We start from the raw sequence: 21,144 nt of genomic DNA, 5'->3' as shown, positions 1-21,144 counted from the left end.
ATCGGGCTCCTTGCTTGGCGGGGAGCCTGCTTCTCCCTCTGCCTCTTCCTGCCACTCTACTCTGTCTGCCTGTGCTCGCTCTCACTTCTCTATGACAAATAAAAAAAAAAAAAAAAATCTTTCCTTCTGACTTACCATTTCTAAAATTTTATTTTTTTAATTGAAAAACAGCTGACATATAATATTATATTAGTTTCAGGGGTATTACAGAGTAATTCAACATTCATATACACTAGAAAGTAATCACCACCACAATAAATCTTGCTACCATCAGTCACCACACAATGTTGTTACATAGTACCTATATCCTCTAAACTGTAGATTGCATCCTCATGTTTTATTTATAACTTCAAGTTTGCACCTTTTAACCCCCTACCTCTATTCTGCCCATTCCCCTACACAGCTAAGATTTTCATTTTTTAGAAATTTTATTTATTTATTGAGAACAAGAGTGAGAGAGAACACGTACACCTGTGTACACAAGTTGGGAGAGGGGAAGAAGGCAAGGGAGATGGGAGAGAAAATTTTAAGCAGACTCCCCACTGAGCATGGAGCCTAATGTGGGGCTCAATAGCATAGCCCTGAGATCATGACCTGAGCCGAAATTAAAACCAACTTAGCCACCTAGGCATCCCAACATTTTTCTTTTTTTAAAGATTTTATTTATTTGGGGCGCCTGGGTGGCTCAGCAGGTTAAGCCGCTGCCTTCGGCTCAGGTCATGATCACAGGATCCTGGGATCGAGCCCCCCATCGGGCTCTCTGCTCAGTGGGGAGCCTGCTTCTTCCTCTCTCTCTGCCTGCCTCTGTGCCTACTTGTGATCTCTCTCTGTCAAATAAATAAATAAAATCTTTAAAAAAAAAAAAAGATTTTATTTATTTGACAGAGAGCACAGCGAGAGAGAGAACACAAGTAGGGGGAGTGGGAGAGGGAAGCAGGCTTCCCGCTGAGCAAGGAGCCCTATCCAAGGGGGCTCAATCCCAGGACCCTGGGATCATGAACTGAGCCGAAGGCAGACACTTAACGACTGTGCCACCCAGGTGCCCCCCAAGATTTCTTTTTACTGAGGTGAAATTCACATAAAATAAAATTAACCATTTTAAGTGTCTAATTCATTGGCATTTGGTATATACACATTATTGCCCAACTGCTACTTCTTTATAGTTTTAAAATGTAGGACTATTTTTAAAAGACTTCCTAGGGGCACCTGGGTGGCTCAGTGGGTTAAGCCTCTGCCTTCAGCTCAGGTGACGGTCTGAGGGTCCTAGGATTGAGCCCTGCATGGGGCTCTCTGCTCAGTAGGGAGCCTGCTTCCCCCGCTCTTTCTCTCTCTGCCTGCTGCTCTGCCTACTTGGGAGCTCTCTCTGTCAAATAAATAAATAAAATCTTTAAGAAAAAAGAAAAAAAAAGATTTCCTAAATGTTCCTTCTGATATCCCGGAATCCTAAAATAAGATTAAATTAAGACAAATATTTGAAATACAAGGAAGTTGCACAATTATCAAACATTTTAATAGATTTATACACTAAAAGATAATTTAACGGACTGAAAGGAAGGCAGTATATGTTTTCTTGGATGTCTAAATCAGTCCCATGCAATAACATGAGTATACCTTAAAGACCTAAGCCATTGTTAGCATAGTGTAAAGTAAGGACAGTGATGGTATATTTTGTTACTTGTCTGTCACAAGATAATAAAACTCAGAGTATTTAGAAACACGTAGCTATCTGACATTGCCTTAACAAAAAGTGCACACTGAGAAGATCTCTTTCTTTTTAAATGAAAAGAGCATCTGTCTATGAAAGATTAAAAGGTTTTTAAAAAAACAAACTAGTTCTTTGGTACAGTTAGTCTGAATATATTAATATAACCTTATATTAATATAATAATCATGTTGACCTTACTGAATGATCACCAAAGAATTTAAAAAAATTTTTGAAGGGTTTTGGGAAGACCAGGTACCTGTCTCCCTGTCTGGACAATAACTATACTGTCAGAATCTGTCTGATATAACTATTTTGGAACTCTAAAAGCTACTAAAAACTTGGATAGTAAGTTGCAGTTTATTTTGATCAATTTCAGCTCTTAGCACAGTAGTAGTTATGTTACTCATTCCCCACCTCCCAGACCCATGGCACACAGATCTATGTCCCTGGAGCAGTGTTTACAGCTTACAGGAACCAGGGTGGGCAAAAGGACCCTATCCTCCAAATACTGGGGATCTGTGCTCTGATTGCTGCTTCTGATCAGAGGAGCAAATGAAAATGCAAATAGCCATTGTTCCTGCAATGTCCCCACTGCTGAAGTCCTCATCCTCCAGCTGAAGTAACTTCCAGGAGACTTAAAGGGCCAGCACACTGTCTTTCCCCTCTTTTTAGAAACCAGACATTAAAGGACATTACTAAACAACCACATGTATAGGGAAAACTAGAAAGTGACTACACATATCCAGAGAAAGGGTCAGAAAAGACATGAGAAGACTGTAAGTTTACACCTAAGGCTGATCCATGACAAAGAGCTTATGACAATCAGAAAAACAATAAAAAAAAAAAAAAATTTAAACCTAGCAAACCCTGGGTGAGGCAGAGAATCTAAATTCCAGTGCTACCACATTAATAGATAAAAATGTCTAGTTTTTAACAAAAAGCCACAAAACAAACGGCCATTCAAAGTAAAAACATAAGTCAACTAAAATTATACTTCAGACAGCTGATGGCAAATATACTAGACAAGGACTTAAAAAAAAAAAAAAAACAACCTGTCTTAAAGGTGCCTGCATGGCTTAATGTGTTAAGCTTCTGACTCTTGATTTCAGCTCAGGTCATGATCTCAGTGTTGTGATAATGGAGCTTTAAAATTCTTTCTCTCCCTCTCCTTCTGCTCCTAACCCCTAACTCAAGCACTCTTTCTCAAAACAAGAACAACACAACAACAACAAACATCTATCTTAAAGATGCTCAAAGAAGTGAAGGAAAATGTGGAGAAAATAAAAGTGATGTAGAAAAAAAAATGGAAATATCAATAAAGAAACAGAAAACCTAATAAGGAACCAAAAACAAATTTTGGAGTTGAAAAATACAGTAACTTCAGTGAAAATTTCAGTACAGGTATTCAAAGGCAGATTTAAGCAGGAAGAAAAAAGAATTAGTGAACTTCAAGATAATATTATAGTCTGAGGAACAGAAAGGAAAAAGGACTGAATAAAAGGGAACAGAACCTCAGGGATCTTTGGGACACCAGCAAGTGTCCCCTCTCACCAGGGGAAGAGAGAATATTTGAAGAATGGCTGAAAATTTCCCAAGTTTGATGAAACACATGAATATAAATATTGAAGATGCTCAACGGATTCCAAATAAAGTAAATTCAAAGACACATACCAACACACATTATTATCAAACTTTCAAAAGACAAAGAGAGAATATGAAAAGCAGTGAGAGAGAAGTTAATCATTACATACAATGGATTCTCAGGAAGCTAATCAGATTTCTCATCAGATAGGATGGGGGGGGGGGGACACAGTAGGCAATGGGCCAATGAATTCAAAATGCTTCAAAAAAATATATACCCTCAGCCAAGAATATTATATCCAGCAAAACCAACCTTCAACAGTGAGAGGTAAATTAAGACATTCTCAGATAAACAAAAGCCAAGGGAGTTCATTACCACTAGACCTGGACTGTAAGAAATGTTCAAGGAAATACTACAAAGTAAGATGAAAGAACAGACAATAACATGAAACCACATGGAGAAACAAAATCTCAATAAAGGTAAATTTACAGGTAATTATAAATGCTAGTATTATTGTAACAATATTTATAATTGCACCTCTTGTCTTCTACAAGATTTAAGAGACTAATACATTTGAAGAAACAAAACTTAATCTCAAAGTTAAAAGGACATTTCCCACTTAAAAAATAAATGAAAGAAATCTTGGACATAGTTTATTCAAAGCCAACCTTCATATTTTGAAGTAGACGTCCGGAACACAGAAGCAACAATTCCAGTGAATTTAATTCAAAGTAATGTAAGTAAACCATAAAAAAACTAGTACAATTTGTTTTATACTTCATAACATTTAAGTTTTGAACTACAGAACTCTCCTATATAATAACATATTATAAAGTGGTCTGACAACATAATTTTTTTGGATGGCTTTCATAGTTCTGAAAGGTAATATAAAATATCACAAGAGTCTTTCTCCAAACCATTTTACAAAGCTTACAAATAAAATACACATTTTCTCAAAATACTTCCTGAGAAAAATTAAGAGATACGAAGAATATTTTCTTTTCAATCACAAATTACTTTTCCCAAGTTGAGCAAACACCATAAGCCCGAAATCACTTTGTAATAAATTATGCATAAAAATATGAAATGATTTAAGAATTACCTGAAGTAGAAGCAGCCATCTTCCTTGTCATTATCTTTTATTTTATTACAACTAAATGTTTCTGCCTAGAAAGGGAAGTAGGGGAGAAGGTGGGGAGGGAGAAATCACATTTAACATAGTATATTCAGGATGAAAACTAGTATTACCTTCACCAAATGCAAATACAGATCACATCTGGATTTACAAATACATACACATACACCTATATGTATATACCCCTACAATACAGTTTAAGGTTCAATAGTGTGATTACATGACGACAAACCATTATTAAAGGGCACACAATAGATCCCCATGGTGGTGACATAGTTTTAAGTTAACCGCAGCTTAAAGGGACAGTATAAATTTAGGAAGCTAGTTTCCTAAACACATAATTGAAATGAATGATAAATCCTGAAGGGCACTGTTAAATTAAGACATTTTGATATGGTTTAGTTTTAAATTTGAGATTTTAGATCTACACAGTCCAAGATGGTAGTGAATAATAGCTCCATGTGACTACTGAGCACTTGAAATATATCTGGTTCAAAGAGATCTAAATACACAGGAAATTTTAAAGAACCAATAACATAAAAGAATGTAAAATCTCATTTTACAATCTTTTATGTGTTTATTTATTTAATAAATTTTAAATACTGAATACATGCTGAAATGTTAATTTGATGTTAAGTTAAAACTACATTAAAATTAATTTTATTTTCTTTTTACATTTTTAATGTAGCTACTAGAAAAATATAAGTATCATGTGTGTGACTTGTATTCTATTTCTATTGGACTGTGCTGCTTTAGACCCTCAAAGTGTTCTCACCACTCTAACCTCCCTTCTCTATCCTGTAAATATATCAATCATATCTCTTTACTATCTCACTTACTCTATTATCTCTTAGTGGTATTCCACAGCTTTTTGCCCTATGTCACTATCCTTTGGATAATTTTAAAATGTAAAATATCTTTAAAAATTTTAAGAAATATCACAATGTAGGCTACTCTTTTTCAAAGGCATCAACACTTAATTTTGAGATAGATTCTGATATATTTTTAAAATATCAAGTGATGAAGTGGGTTAATATCTAGTTCTCCAGTATATGCAGAGTGCATTTTTACATTAAGTTACATTTAATTTTAGGTTAAATGTAAGAGCTACTTTTAACTTCTACAATGCTTTCCAGAACTCACATTTGCCGGTGGTCGGTTCCCACTGTTAGACAGCTGCCACATTTTCATGGAAATACGTGCTGGATTAATATTTTTAATGATACTGTCATCTTCAGAAATAACAGTAATCATAAAATCTGTCATGGCGAATATTAAAAAATTATTTTATAGTTCACTTAATAGATTTGGTTAAATAATTCTATGTTTTAAAATGTACAACTTGTTTAAATATTAATGAGATTCTGGAGAAAACAAAACTTTTCAGTAATCAGCATTCTACAATAATCTGTCTATAAAAACATACTAGTCATGACAAACAACTCTCTTTAGTGTTACATCTCCAGAAATCTAACACACACATCTTTGCTATTATTATTCCCTTGTCTTATTTTCACAGTCTGCAATGCTGCAAGTTCTACTAAGCAAGACCAAAAAGGTTAGACTGTGGATACTCAGCAACCTACAGTAAAGGCAATTGGTCATAAATCCTTGTGCTTTACGCATTCTGAGAACACAGTGTTTATTTTGTCTTATGCTATTCAATAGCATACAGCAGCTAAACTATTATTACATATAGTATTTCCCTTATGTTTAACATTCATTAGGCATCCATATGATGGATATAATTTTTTAATCACAGGAAACAGGTCTTATCTCCCAAAATATTTAAAATTATGAGTATAAAGGCTATGTATATATGTAACTTATTAAAAATGGTTTACTTTCTAATCTAAATTTTTTGGTCTGCTTATTTCTACTGCTTCTAACTATGTATAGGTATGCATCCATTTAGGGAAATAGAGGTCTTCAAGAAAATTACCTGTAATAAATACCATTTCCTATTGACTTGGCACCTGGCCACATTCCACTGAAATTTTCTACTTACTTAAGTGTCTCTTACATTAGACAGAATTCACTGGAAACTGTCATATACATTATTGGAACTAGGAGCCCAATATTATAGTGCCTGGACATAGCAGATATTTAGGAAAAATTTTGGTCTGAAATATCTTTAATCATAAATTCTGATGTGATGTATTTTCATCCAAATTAAGTTAAGCAATCCTGGTTCTATTTGGTTGAAGATGACATTACAATCTATCTAGTAGAGCCCACATAATTCTTGCCATTTAGCAGTTCATGTCTCTTTTGCAGAATTTCACAATCCAATGAATGGACAATCACAAACTCAATTACAACAGGTTCTCAGTTTATAAAGAAACTTTCAGTTTATTCTTGACCATTAAGGGAATGTAGGACATAGAGATGAAAGAAGACAAAGCTAAATCAAATGTACTTTCTTTGCCATTTAAAAGACTATTGCAGGTTTGCTTTTTTATCATGCTGAACATCTAGGATAATTTATTCCATTAACGTAAAAAGCAAATTATCATTACAAATTAATTTGAGATTTGTGACTTACTCACCAGTGAAAATACTCCCTGCTAAAAAGGAAGCATCCTTGTCATATTTAACATTGAGACGAATTGGTTTTTCAGGATCTGGAAGAATCATTAACTTAATTATAGGTCCTTCTATGATATTCTTGTTATAGATGGCTCTAACCTGCATCATATGTTCTCCTCTAACAAGGGGGAAAAAAGAGATAAAGGAGTCAAATTACATTAATTATAACTTAAAAATTCTAAGACAGTTTATACAAAGCTTAACTCATTTAAAAAACCTCTCTATTCCTGTTTAGTTACATTTTCTACCATTAAATAGAAGGCTAATTATTACTCTTAACTTCAAGGAATAAGAAAAATCAATCTCTGTAATACTAATAACTATCAAACTTTTGATTCTTACCTAGGGGCATAAACACTGAACACTCCCAAATTAGCCCTGCCCCTTTCATCTGTTTTATGCTGTTGGTTTGAAGGAGTGAGCTAAAAACAAAACAAAACAAAACAGTTAATTAGAAAATTCTAGAGATCAAATTCTTTTCCTCTATTACAATGTTCTTTACTTCCAATACTATTTTAAAAATTATATTTGCACACACTTCTATAATCTTTAATTTCCTAATCTGAACTAGAGAAATAATGTAATTATTTACACATTGAGTAATTACATAACACATTTATAGTAATTATAGTATTTATAATTTATATATATTTATATATTCATACATTGTTATTTATATATCATTTATTATATATTATAATATTTATATTATATATTACATATGTAATTTATAATTTAGTCTATATGTAATTATAGTAATTACATAACTCATTTATAATTACATAAATAATGTGATTATTTACACATTGAGTAATTACATAACTCAAAGGACAATCATCACTCAGCTTCATCAATTAAACTACAATTTGGTATATTTCAGTTTTTAAGTTGTAGAATTCAATGTTCACTCTTTCAATAACACTGATATTTCAAGTGAGGTTTGGTTATACAAACACTGAAGTTATATTCTAAAACTGGGGACTGTGGGGAATGGCACAGGTAAAATAAATATAAATATAATATAAATATATTATAAAATATAATTTATAATTATATATTTTTTATATTTATATATTTATTTTTTATATTTATAATTATAAAATAAATATAAATATACATTTAAGTCAAGAAATCATAATACCATGTCCATTGTTATTTCATCTTTCTCTTTACTTTTACTCAGATATGCTCCTTCTATCTCTGTTGCAGTGTGACCCTCTTAAGAGAAAACCAAGCTCACTTTCAAATGATTAAGAATCAATGGTACTAATCATCAATTAGAAGAATCTCAGTCTTCTACAAATGTTTCTCTAGAAACTAGAATAATATTCTTTTTTGTGGTAGAAAATAATCAGTCTAACTCTTCTAGAAGCAAACAATAAGAACAAAAGTGAACTTGTTAACAGTTTTACCAGAGTATCAGACTCTCTCCTAAGCCTTAATTCCCATTTCTGTTTAATAGAACCTAAAAAATAGGTAATTATGACACACGCAAACAAACAAAAAGCAAAAGGCAAAAGTGAGTAATCAAAATGACAGAATAAAATCCTGTATTTGTACCTATCCTATCTACCCTCTGGTCTCTCAATGCGTCTTTTTCAAAGTATTTCTTCCATCTGGGTCATAAATTCTTATTACTAAGGCAGAGAAGCAAGCCTTCTATTTCAGATTATATAGCAAGCAATATCATAGTCTTCTTTTTAAAAACAGGCTTTAAGATGTCTGATCCTGATTACTATGAAAACAAGTCCATGTGGATCACAAGCTATCCTTGGCACCTTAATCTTCCATACGACATTTAAGATCAACTTGTCAGGTCCTAGAAATCCCTTTTAGAATTCTTACTGAACTAATGGATTACTTTTAAAGAACTGCATATTTACATAATATCAACTGTTTTCATCCACTAAAATTATAAAATGTTCATAGAGGCATACTTAAGCCTAGCTGAATATAACCCCAGGGAATTCTGTGTTACCTGGGAACAACCTGACTGGGACAAATTAATTTCCTTCAACAAGACAAACTGTGTCAAAACATAACTTTGCAATGGGCACCTTCTCCCATTTCCCCTCACAGGAAAGCCCTCCAACTCTGTATGAGGCACCCAAAGTCTCCACTAGAACCTTAACAGCTGGCTACCCCAGTGCTATGTAAACAGGTAGTAATCTTGGACTTCTTGGTATCAAGCACTATGTTTGCCCCTAAATGTTACATGGCCATATTCATACTTGCCCCATACTCCAGAATACAACTCAGTGTAAGTCTAGCAGCTATGCCCAGGTCCTGGTAGCTCTCAATAAGATATGTTCGAAGACAAGTACTCACATGACTTCTCTTGATTACCCTTAGCTTATAAGTTTCCCAAATAATACCTGTTCTTTAACCCATACTGCAGGTCATTATATTTGTCTTTACTCATCTTCTCAGTATTATCTATTCATCCTAATCTGAAATCCAAATATTATTAGTATTATAGAATAACCACTCAATCATAATTGTAGGTTGTTGCCCCTTGTTACACTCCTTGAAAGATATAAACTTGACTTCCTCAAAATAATTATGAAAAATCTTTAAGATTTAAAATAAGCAATAATAAAGGTTATATAAGACTGTATTTTAAAAAATATGACATCTAACAAAATTATCATGACAATGAAACCCAAAATTCTAGGTGGATGAAAATTATGTAAAGGATGTTTAAAACTTACCTTTAAATTGTTAGCTTTCATGAGACTTATTTTAACATGTGATACAGGTGCTGGATTATCCCACTGGTCACAAAGTTGAACAATGAGAGGATTCTGTAGTTCTCTTCCATTAATCACTGGAATGGACTAAAACAAAAATATTTTAAGAAGCACTTAAACAAATCTGTCTAATGATGTAATTACTACTTGTACACTTACTAAATGGTTACTTAATTTATCTCTGTTCTAGTTAAAAATGGCTTCTTTCACCAATTAAACTTTTGAAAGTCAATTATATTGTTACAAGTGATCATTTTCTTACAGAAATTATCAACAATATAATAAAGGGGGGGAAACCTTTGACATTACTAGCTTCTAACACATTCCTGAAAGTTATATATCAGAATGACTTCGAAGGAAGTAAAGGTTATCTGAGGTTCTCAGATGTAGTATTGGCTGTTTATAGTTTATCTCCTCTGTCAATTGTCAGCACTCTGCCACAGCTTTCTACTGCTCCTTAAATAGACTAGTCGCTGATAAGCTACACTGTCTAGTTTGTTTAAAACACCTCTTGTTTTTTCCTTCCTTTATGTAAGCTTATTTAATTCTGGGAATTTGCCTGTTGACCCTATTAATACTGAACATATCAAAGGAAACACATTGTCTAGCAAGAAACCTGATAAAAGTTCCAATCTAATGGGTCAGATTTTAAAAGTTAAAAAAAAGAAAAGAAGATAGTAGAGAACAGACCAGCGATAAGGTAAAATTGATTTATCATCTCTCTCCTATCAATAATGTTCCCTGTACTTCCTCCAATCCCCACTTTACTGGAGGTAGTTGATTACCAAATAATGTTAGGAGGTTGCTAAAAATGGGAAAAAAATTAAAAATGTATTTCAGATAGGACTTGATTTTTTTAAAAAGATACCCTTGAGACTAGTTTAGTTAAAATGCTTGACGATCACAAAGTTTACATGGCTATCGTTGACTATATTCCATCTGCTGAAATGTATTAAAAGCCTGAATTTAAAAAATTGATGACAGCTTCCAAATGCAAACATATCATTGTACTTTACTCCTAATCACATTAACTGTCTACCCATCAAACAGTAACTACTTTAAAGAATATTCTTTAATAAACAACCTGTAGCCTTAGCTCTTAGTTATAAAGTTATCTGGGAAAAAGTGGAAAAAATCAGTATCCAAAATCAAATGTTTATAAATACAAATCTGCCCTCTGACAGGGCATTACATTAGTACTGGCATGTAATTTAATGTTTCAGGATTTGTTTCTTCATTTATAAAATAAGAATGATAACAATACATCATGTAAAGATTAAAGAGATAGTAGATGTGTATGTTAATATAACATTTACATATTTTTTTCCACTTATGTTAGTGTTAAATCGGTTCCCTTTTTCCACTTCAGATCCTGTTGGGGGAAGGCAGGTCAAGAATTAATTAGGAAATTTTAGGAATCTTATATATTCAATGATAATTTTACAGCCTTATCTACATATAATGATATCTCTAACAAAGTGAGAAATCAGTTTGTTTTAAAAACTTCTGGATTTCTATGGTATCTACAAATCAATCTAATATGAAATTTAAGTTAAGCTGCCATTATTTTTGACATTCCCCAACACAAAGTCATATTAAAAGATGAACATGCCAACATTTTTTCCACCTCAAAAGTTAACAATTATTTCATAACACAGTAAACCAACAAATCCTTTATTGACATCACTGGGCACAAAGAATATATTAACTTATATAGTATAAATGCTCCCAGATAAAAATAAGTGCACTGGCTTTTTAGTAAAACTTCTCAGTCAAGACAGTATTATAGAAAAAAAATTTTAAAGCTCACAGTCTTCACTTGTTTATCTTAAATTCACAAATCAAAAAGGGCAATCTCAAACTAAGACACAGGTAACATAAATTTTCCTTAGAGGATCTGCTCCTTTAACAGTATAATTTTACCCATTACCATGGTGATATAAGCTCATTTTCCTTTAGGAAATAATGTAAGCTATGGGGCGCCTGGGTGGCTCAGTGGGTTAAGCCTCTGCCTTCAGCTCGGGTCATGATCTCAGGGTCCCAGGATCGAGTTCCGTGTCGGGCTCTCTGCTCGGCAGAGAGTCTGTTCCCCCCACCCCCACTCTCTGCCTGCCTCTCTACCTACTTGTGATCTCTCTTTGTTAAATAAATAAAATCTTTCAAATAAATAAATAAGTTATCAGAAAAAAAAAATAATGTAAGCTATCATATCAACAGGTAAAGCCCTGTTAGACCAAAACTGAATACCAATATCTAAACATTTTAAAATCAGAATTCTAAACATTTAGTTAAAACTCAACATATTTAACAGACATTTCCAAAATCAGTATTTAAGATTTAACTACCTGCATAAGAAGGTATACCACGGTTTTATGCATATAAATACTTGATATCTAATATGCTTTTTCAAACTCCAGAGAAAACATTTAAGACAGTAAGACAGAACAATGAAACAAAATTGGGAAAAAATAGTAACTGCTGAAACTTGGGGTTCATTATGCTATTTTCACTTTTACAAATTTGAAAATTCCTATAATACATTTTTTTAAAAATTTTTTGAAGATTTTATTTGAGAGAGAGAGAAAATGAAAGAGAGCATAAGCAGGAGGTATGGCTGAGGGAGAAGGAGAAGCAGGTTCCCCAGTGAGCAGGAAGCCAGACATAGGGCTTGATCCCAGGACCCTGGGATCATGATTTGAGCTGAAGGCAGACACTTAACTGAATGAGCCACACAGCTGTCCCTGTAATAAAATTTTTAAGGTGTCAATTATTACAGCATTTAAAAAAATTTTTTTAATTTTAATTCCAATAAAATTAACAGAGTTCTATTAGTTTCAGATATACAATATAGTGATTAAATACTTCTGTACATGACATAGTGCTCACCACGATGTTATTACACTATTTTTTAACAAATGAGAACACAAGTGATAAATTAAATAATGAAGTATTAAAAAAGGTATTACTGGGCGCCTGGGTGGCTCGGTTGGTTGAGCAACTGCCTTCGGCTTGGGTCACGGTCCCAGAGTCCAGGGATCGAGTCCCACATCCGGCTCCCAGCTCCACGGGGAGTCTGCTTCTCCCTCTGACCTTCTCGCCTCTCATGCTCTCGCTCACTGTCTCTCTCTCAAATAAATAAAATCTTAAAAATAAAATAAAAATCGTATTACTTTGTCCTTTTATTATTATTGCTATTTGTTATTATTTCAACAATGTATCTATTCTGATCCACTCATAATCTGAAAGTAATAAGTCATGTGATAATAAATTCTTTCAAACAAGGCAGAGTTACTTACCTCCTTTAAGTCTGGCCAGTCTATAAGGAGAAGCTTTGCTGGTGGTCCAGAAATTAGCTGCACTCGAATAAAGTCAGAAAATTCACGCCAGGTAAAACAAAGATCCTTATTTCCAGGAGGGCCTGGAATAAATTTGATGCCTTTTACACTAATACTTTGTGTATTTTCCTAGTGAAGAAAGGTACATCAAGAAAAGATAGAATATTATGCTTAATTTTAAAAAAAGGCAAGAAAATGTTGTCATTTACCCAATTGCATATAGATATGTTTCTGCATAAAACAATAACAAGTAACTTGCACACATACCAATACTGGCACACTATGAAATTCATTTCCTTGAGAAGAGAAATTGAATTTCTTTTTTGTGAGGGAGACATCTAAAAGGTTCTGGCTAAGTCCTTTTTATTTTTTCCTAATTTCCCTCTTATTTACATAGTTTCCTTTTTATTTCCCAAACAGCAAAGCAAGTGCTTGCCCAATACCCTTTGCACTTGTTCTTTCCTGCTCTTCACAAAATTCTTTACCAATTTACATGGCCTTTCTTTAAGTCTCCCATATAGGATACCCTGATCAGAGGGGTATTCTCTGTCCACTCTATACAATGGCACTGTTTCCATTACCCCATTTTACTTTTTCTTTTTAGCACTCATTTCTGACCACTATTCCCATTATAAGGTGATCTCCAAGAAGGTAGAGGCTTCGATTTGTTATTGCTCAATCTGTTTCACATCTTATTAATGAGGATCAATGAAACTAGCCTGATGCATTCATAAAAACCAATTCCATACTGGCAGGAGCACTACACCATTCACATTCCAACAATTACCCTTAATAATTTTGTCATCTTAAATTCCTGTGAGTACTTATCCATTCCACCAGATCTTAAAAATCAGAGTTAAAATTTCATGTTTTACATTCTCAAACAACTGTTTGCAGAACATTTTCTGTACAAAGACATTGCAAAAATAATTCACATTAATTTCCACCCAAACCCCAATGGGCACAGAATTTTTCAGTATTTGGAAAACAAATTAAATATTAGTAAAACAGGGATGCCTGGGTGGCTCAGTGGGTTAAAGCCTCTGCCTTCAGCTCATGATCCCAGGTCCTGGGATCCAGCTCCGCATCGGGCTCTCTGCTCAACGGGGAGCCTGCATCCCCCTCTCTCGCTCCCTGCCTCTCTGCCTACTTGTGATCTCTGTCAAATAAATAAATAAAATCTTTTTAAAAAATAAATTAAATAAATAAATAAATAAATAGTTTTAAAACAGAAGGCTCCATTTTCTTTCTGCAGAGACTGGGGAAAGTGTTTGCAAGTGGGTCAAGATAGTATATATCTGTTGTAAAAAGACAAAAGGAAGAAAGTAAGTCACCTTGGCTGAGGAATAATGAGCTATGGGAGGATAAAGGTGTGAGATAATGCTTCGATGTAATATTAAAGATATTTTAGGGCATACTGAGGAAATGGAAGTCTAAACTGATAGTATAAAATGCATATAGTATATAAACAAAAAAACTAAGTATAGTATAAAAACAAAAAAACTAAAAACCAAAAAAACATGATGAGAGTGGCTTGCTTGAGAATGACAGAAAAGGATGTGGGAACAGAATACATACAACTCTTCCAAGGAGTTATACTATAGAAAGAAGAGAAATAGAGCAATAGATGGATGGGGAATTAGGGCCAAAAGGATGTTTTGGCTGGGGTGGGGGGGGCAGGTAATTTGTTTTTTAAGGTAGGAGATACAACAGCTTGTTTACATGCTGACAGGAATCTAACAGATGGGGAAAGTTGAAAATGCAGGAAGCCAGGCTACAATTTAGGAGAAATTATTGAATGAGGATGGGTATTTGTGCTTCAAGTAGACTATTCATGCATAACGGCAGAAACATAGTTATCTTCTGATTTAGACATACAAAGGGTGAAGATAAATAATGGGAGAACCTGAAAGTCAAACACTAAAACCTTATCTCTGTAAAGTAAGCAAATCATCATGAAAAGTTCTTCAGCACTATTAAAATACAGTGAGCTGTGTTGAACACATTTATGAAAATAGAAACTCTAGTAAGGAAGGGCAAAAAAGAGGCTACTCTTACGATTATGTCATCAAGTTAGAAACTATAATGGAGGCTCTAAAAAGAGTAAGAGTTTTAAAAAAGCATTAAATGCTCTAAGTGGATTCAACTTTACCTGGCCTTGGAATTTCTACTCTTTCATCTGCTGTGGCCTGGAAGGTTCCTTAAAGGTCCAACTCAAACATTTTTTTCCCCAAAATTTGCCTTTGATCTCTCCAAGCAGAATACATTGTACATACTTGCTTCTTTTTTAAACTGAAATAACTTCACTGCAGTTCTTATTTTTCAAGCTAATCTCTCAATTAACTGCATAGCTGCAAACCCGCCCAATTAGTTTTTTCCCTAGCATATCCTATTTAATGCAGGATGTAAGCACTAAGAAAGTTTATTAATTAAGAAAAACTACTTCTATATACATATTAAAATATTTATGGATAATATGTTATAATGTATGGAATTCGCTTCATAATGATATAGTAAAGGGGAAAGTGACGATTATTGAGACTGAGTGATGAGAACATGGGAATTATTCATGCTATTCAAATTTTTGTGTACAACGTTTGTCATTACAAAACCTTTATGACACCTTTCATGATTTTGCATTGTAAACACCAAAATCAAACTTTAGTTATTTTAGTTTTTCCCAAATTTTGTTAATTGTAAAACAATGGTATAAGCCAACTGCTATGAAAAGAAGCCATACCTGAAATGTAGTTTTCAAATGAGAGCTATCAAGTCCAATCCCAGCAATTCCCAAGGCAGATAAAGAACTCGGTGAAAATGCCTGTATCTGATTTCCATACTGATCTGTAACTATTACAACTACATAAAAAGGATAGTTTAAAACTAAAGTTATCTTTTGGTAAAAGATACAAACATCTATAAATACATTTGAACATTTAAAATTATGCTTAGAAAACCATTAACTTTGTTCTCTTATGTACTATTTTGTAAGAAGTAATAATACTTGCTTCTTTTATAATCACCAAAAAAAAAAAAAAAAAATCAAGACTCTACTTAAGTACATTTCTATTTATATATTTAACATGGTGTTGACGTTAATCAGATTTTTTACCATCAAATTTTGAAGAAAATAACTTAGTATTACGTAATATTCTAGGTATAAGAAAAATAACCCACTGATTATTGATATGAATCCACTCATACACTTACTTTACACTTGTAATATTAAAATATTATTATTTCTAACAAAAGCCAATTTTTCCATGAAATTATTTTTGCCAAACTGATTTTAAAGTTATGTCAGCCTAGCCAAAGACAATGAAATAACAGCCATCTTTTCCAACATTGAGTTTTAAAACAATAAATATATGTAAAATCAAAGCTTTCCTTTCAGATCACATATGCCAAAGCACAAATGTAAGCACGTATTATAGAAGTATTTTAAAGAAAAAAGCAGATCATACTAACCTATTTCTCCTTGAAGCTCTTGGCCCATCTGTATTGTTTTTCCTCCTTTTAACTCACATTTTAGATGTTTAGGTTCATCAGGAAGTGGTCTGAAATGAGTTAACAAGTTAAAAGGCCTTAGTTATACCACTGATTGTGGAAATATGTGAGAAAAATATGCTAAAGAATAACATATTTAGGGGCGCCTGGGTGGCTCAGTGGGTTAAATCCTCTGCCTTCGGCTCAGGTCATGATCTCAAGGTCCTGGGATGGAGCCCCACATCGGGGTCTCTGCTCAGTGGGGAGCCTGCTTCCCCCCCACCTCTCTGCCTGCCTCTCTGCCTACTCGTGATCTCTGTCAAATAAATAAATAAAATCTTTAAAAAAAAAAAACATATATGTATTTAACACTTGTTTTTTAAAACTTAAATACAACACTCCTCCAAATACCTCAATTTATAGAACATCACACTATCATCCCAAATGGAAACAGAGAAAAGATAGCTTGCAAAGAAGTGTTCATATCATCTATGCTAGATAAAAGGAATTAGGACAAGAGAACTGTGAAAGAAAAAGCGGGTAAGGGGTGCCTGGGTGGCTCAGTGGGTTAAAGCCTCTATCTTCAGCTCAGGTCATGATCCCAGGGTCCTGGGATCGAGCCCCGCACCGGGCTCTATGCTCAGCAGGGAGCCTGCTTCCCCTCACCCCCCCCACCCCCGTCTCTCCCTGCCTCCTTGTGATCTGTCAAATAAATAAATAAAATCTTAAAAAAAAAAAAGGGGGGGGTGGGTCAGTAAGAATAATTCATCATCAAGAGATCTGGCTGCGCATAGAGAGTAGTCTATATAAAAATTTTATCTCAGAGATGCCTGAATGGCTCAGTTGGCTGAGTGACCAACTCTTGACTTCAGCTAGGGTTATGATCTTGGGATTGTGAGATCAAGCCCCACATCTGGTTCTGGGCTGGGTGTGGAGCCTGGCTAGGATTCTCTTCACTCCCTCTCTCTCTGCCCCTCCCCGCATGTTCTTCCTCTCAAAAACAAACCAAACCAAAACAAAACAAAACAGAAAGCCTGGGAATACTATGAAAATGGATGGAAGAATTCAAATGAATGAGGTTACTGGAACAGGTGAGCAAGGAACTGACAGGCCAGGGTGAAAGATTTATATATATATTTATGTAAGTCTTCCCCTTTTCTTTCAGTAATACATATTAGGTTTGTTTGGACTCAGGTTTAAAAATCATCACTAAGCAATGAAAGAATTATTCCTTGTGAACACCACCTTCACTGATCACACTCTTTGTTTTTCGTCTGTCATTTTACAGGCATTTTCACTGCTGCTTGCAGCAGGAGGGCTTTCCTTTAATGACAGATCTAGCTCTCACAGATACCAGAGAGTTTATTAAGCACAAGGTATATAAAATAATAAAATACTTAGGAATGAACTTAACCAAAGAGGTGAAAGATTGATGAATTAATCACTATCTCCAGTGAAGTTTTATTTCAAAGACAACCTACTATATTTCATAGAAATTACAATTATTTTCTACATTAAAAACAACTTTCACTAGCATGCTTTGGAGAAACACCTTTTTGTCATAATATGCCAAATTTTGAAATATGTCAAAATATAATATGCTCACAAACCTCACTGTAAATGCACTTTCCAAAGACACATGATCATCTTGGAATGAAACCTGGCAATACCGCATATCTTTCACAGATGTTGGTACTTGTACATCAGGAAGGAGACCCTGTAGCAAGTGTTCTTTGTTAATCTCAGGAGTCCAATTAACCTAAAAGAAAAATTATATTACCTAAGAAAAATATAGTTTAGTCCAATGTCCCCCTACTGCCACTTATCTTACTGAAGATCAAAGTTATAAACTTAACCATCTCCAAAGAAAAAGTTTGTTTATGAACAAAAATCGTGGTGGTTCATATATTAATAAGATTAAGAAGTTTCTTCCTTTCTAAAGACTCCACTGAAAAACCAGCAGAAGTAATAAACGAATTCAGTGAAGTGGCAGGATATACCCAGAAATTGGTAGTATTTCTATATGCAAATAACAAAGTATAGAAAGAGAAATTTTAAAAGCACCATTTGCAACTACACCAAAAAGAATAAAATACTAGGAATAAACTTAACCAAAGAGATGAAAGTTCTAAACTCCAAAAACCATAAAACTCTGATGAAGGAAATTAAAGATGACACAAACAAATGCAAAGATGAAGTAGAAAAATTCATATTGTTAAAATGTTCGTTACTCAAAGAAATTTATAGATTCAATGCATTCCCTACCAAAATACCAATAGCATTTTCCACAAAACTAGAACAAATAACACTAAAATTTGTAATGGTACCACAGAAGACCTGGAGTAGCCAAAACAATCCTGGGAAGGAACAAAAAGGCTGGAGGTGTCACAATACCAGATATTAAGAAATACTACAAAGCTGCAGTACTCCAAATAGTACGGTACTGGCACAAAAATAAATACATAGATCAATGGAACAGAATAAAGACCCCAGAAATAAACCCATGATTATATAATCAATGAAAAGAAGGTGAGGATATACAATGGGGAAAGATAATCTTTTCAATAAATGGTGCTGGGAAAACTGGAGAGCTACACATAAAATAACGAAACTGGACTTTTTTTTTTTTTTAAACTGGACCATTCTCTAACGCCATACACAAAAATAAACTCAAAATGGATTAAAGACCTAAACGTGAGACCTGAAACCGTAAAAATCATACAAGAGAACACAGGCCGTAATTTCTCTGACATTGGCCAAAGCAACATATTTCTAGATATGTCTCCTAAGGCATGGGAAACAAAAGCAAAAATAAACTATTGGACATCAAAATAAAAAGATTTTGCAAAGCAAAGGAAACTATCAACAAAAAAAGACAACCTACTGAGTAAGAGAGGAAATCTACAAATTACATACCTGATAAATGGTTAGTATCCAAAATATATAAAAAATATATAAAAATCACCCCAAAAAACCCAGTCTGATTAAAAAACAGGCATAAGACCTAAATATACCTCTCTCCAAAGACACAGATAGCCAAGAGTTCTAGGAAAAGACGTTCAACATCATTCATCATCAAGGAAATGCAAAGTCAAAACCACAAGAAGATATCACTCACTCTACACTTGTCAGAATGACTAAAATAAAAAACACAAGTTATAACAAGTGCTGCCGAGTATATGGAGAAAAAGGAATCCTCGTGCACAGTCAATGAGAATGTAAATTGGTGCAGCCATTGCAAAAAACCAGTATGACAATTCCTCAAAAAATTAAAGAAATACTATATGATCCCATAATTCCATTACTGGGTATTTACCCCCCAAAAAAGAAACACTAATTTGAAAAAATACGCACCCTATGTTTACTGCAAAATTATTTACTATAGCCAGGATATGGAAGCAACCTAAGTATCCATCAATAGACAAATGACAAGGAAAATCTGGTGTATATACAACAGCTATATGACACAGCTATAAAAAAGGATGAGATTGTGCCATTTGAGACATGGATGGCCCTGGAGAGTTTAATACTAAGTGAAATAAGTCAGACTGAGAAAGAAAAATATCATATGATAACACTCATAAATAGAACCTAAAAAAAATAAAATAAAATAAAAAAAAAAAAACCACAAAACCCCAACCAAATGAATAAACAAAAAGCAGAATCAGGGGTCTGAGTGGCTTAGTTGGTTAGGTGTCTGACTCTTGATTTCACCTCAGGTTGTGATCTCAGGGTCATGAGATCGAGCCTCACGCTCACTGCATGAATGTGGAACCTGCTTAAGATTCTCGGGGCGCGTAGGTGGCTCAGTGGGTTAAGCCTCTGCCTTCGGCTCAGGTCATGATCCCAGGGTCCTGGGACTGAGCCCCACATCAGACTCCCTGCTCAGCAGGGAGCCTGTTTCTCCCTGTCTCTCTGGCGACTTCTGCCTACTTGTGATTTCTCTGTCAAATAAATAAATAAAAAATCTTAAAAAAAAAAAAAATCTCTCTCCCTCTTCCTCTGCACCCCCACCCCTCTGTTTATCTGTGCACTCTAAAAAAAAAAATTTAAATAAAATACCATACTGATCAAATCATATGATCAATTCTGGGAGGTGATATCCAAATTGTTAAAAGAAACTTATTGTCTTTGAATAAGATCTAGGTTAATTCCTGTTCAGCAAGATGAGAAAACAAGTTATATTTACTTAACTACCATTCTAGCCACCTTTTGGTTTTAATTCATTCTTGGATGCTTTTAGCTCTATTTTAATTTTGCATCTCCTGCATTCCATATATTAATTTGTTACTTGATCCCTTTTTTAGGTTGAGTATCTTACTCTATCCCACTTTTAAACTTGCAATCCTTTCTGTGTAAGAATTTTTAGTTCAACTTTCTCCTTTAGCCCTCCATAGTTGATTCTCAAATCACAGATATTCTAGTATTTTGACTCTAGTTTATGCTGTTCTAATCTTCTTAGTTATCTTTTTATCTTTTAAACCATGTTTTATTCTTTATCATATATATGGATTTTTTTTTTTTTTAATAATGGAAGAAGCAGAAGTTACACTTTTCAAAAA

General features: G+C 33.9%; 1 protein-coding gene across 5 annotated transcripts in view; it reads right to left on the bottom strand.

Moving 5' to 3' along the window:
- The window catches only part of SMCHD1 (structural maintenance of chromosomes flexible hinge domain containing 1), a 142,049-nt gene that overhangs the window by 50,145 nt on the left and 70,760 nt on the right, over positions 1 to 21,144 (bottom strand). For all 5 annotated transcript variants that reach the window (XR_004382925.1, XM_032859820.1, XM_032859821.1 and 2 more), the window contains 9 exons: positions 18,193 to 18,341; positions 16,565 to 16,653; positions 15,837 to 15,955; positions 13,058 to 13,225; positions 9,723 to 9,848; positions 7,354 to 7,433; positions 6,972 to 7,129; positions 5,566 to 5,681; positions 4,390 to 4,454 (listed from right to left, as the gene is read on the bottom strand). Coding sequence is in view for 4 of the 5 variants with exons in the window: in XM_032859820.1 (XP_032715711.1) it covers positions 4,390 to 4,454; positions 5,566 to 5,681; positions 6,972 to 7,129; positions 7,354 to 7,433; positions 9,723 to 9,848; positions 13,058 to 13,225; positions 15,837 to 15,955; positions 16,565 to 16,653; positions 18,193 to 18,341 (1,070 nt within the window). In the remaining variant the exon portion in view is untranslated. The remainder of the gene's footprint in view (positions 1 to 4,389; positions 4,455 to 5,565; positions 5,682 to 6,971; positions 7,130 to 7,353; positions 7,434 to 9,722; positions 9,849 to 13,057; positions 13,226 to 15,836; positions 15,956 to 16,564; positions 16,654 to 18,192; positions 18,342 to 21,144) is intronic.

This window comes from Lontra canadensis, unplaced genomic scaffold, assembly GCF_010015895.1.
Source record: "Lontra canadensis isolate GAN:19392208 unplaced genomic scaffold, GSC_riverotter_1.0 scaffold17, whole genome shotgun sequence".
Lineage (NCBI taxonomy): Eukaryota > Metazoa > Chordata > Mammalia > Carnivora > Mustelidae > Lontra > Lontra canadensis.
This window is presented reverse-complemented; position numbering and strand designations above follow the sequence as displayed.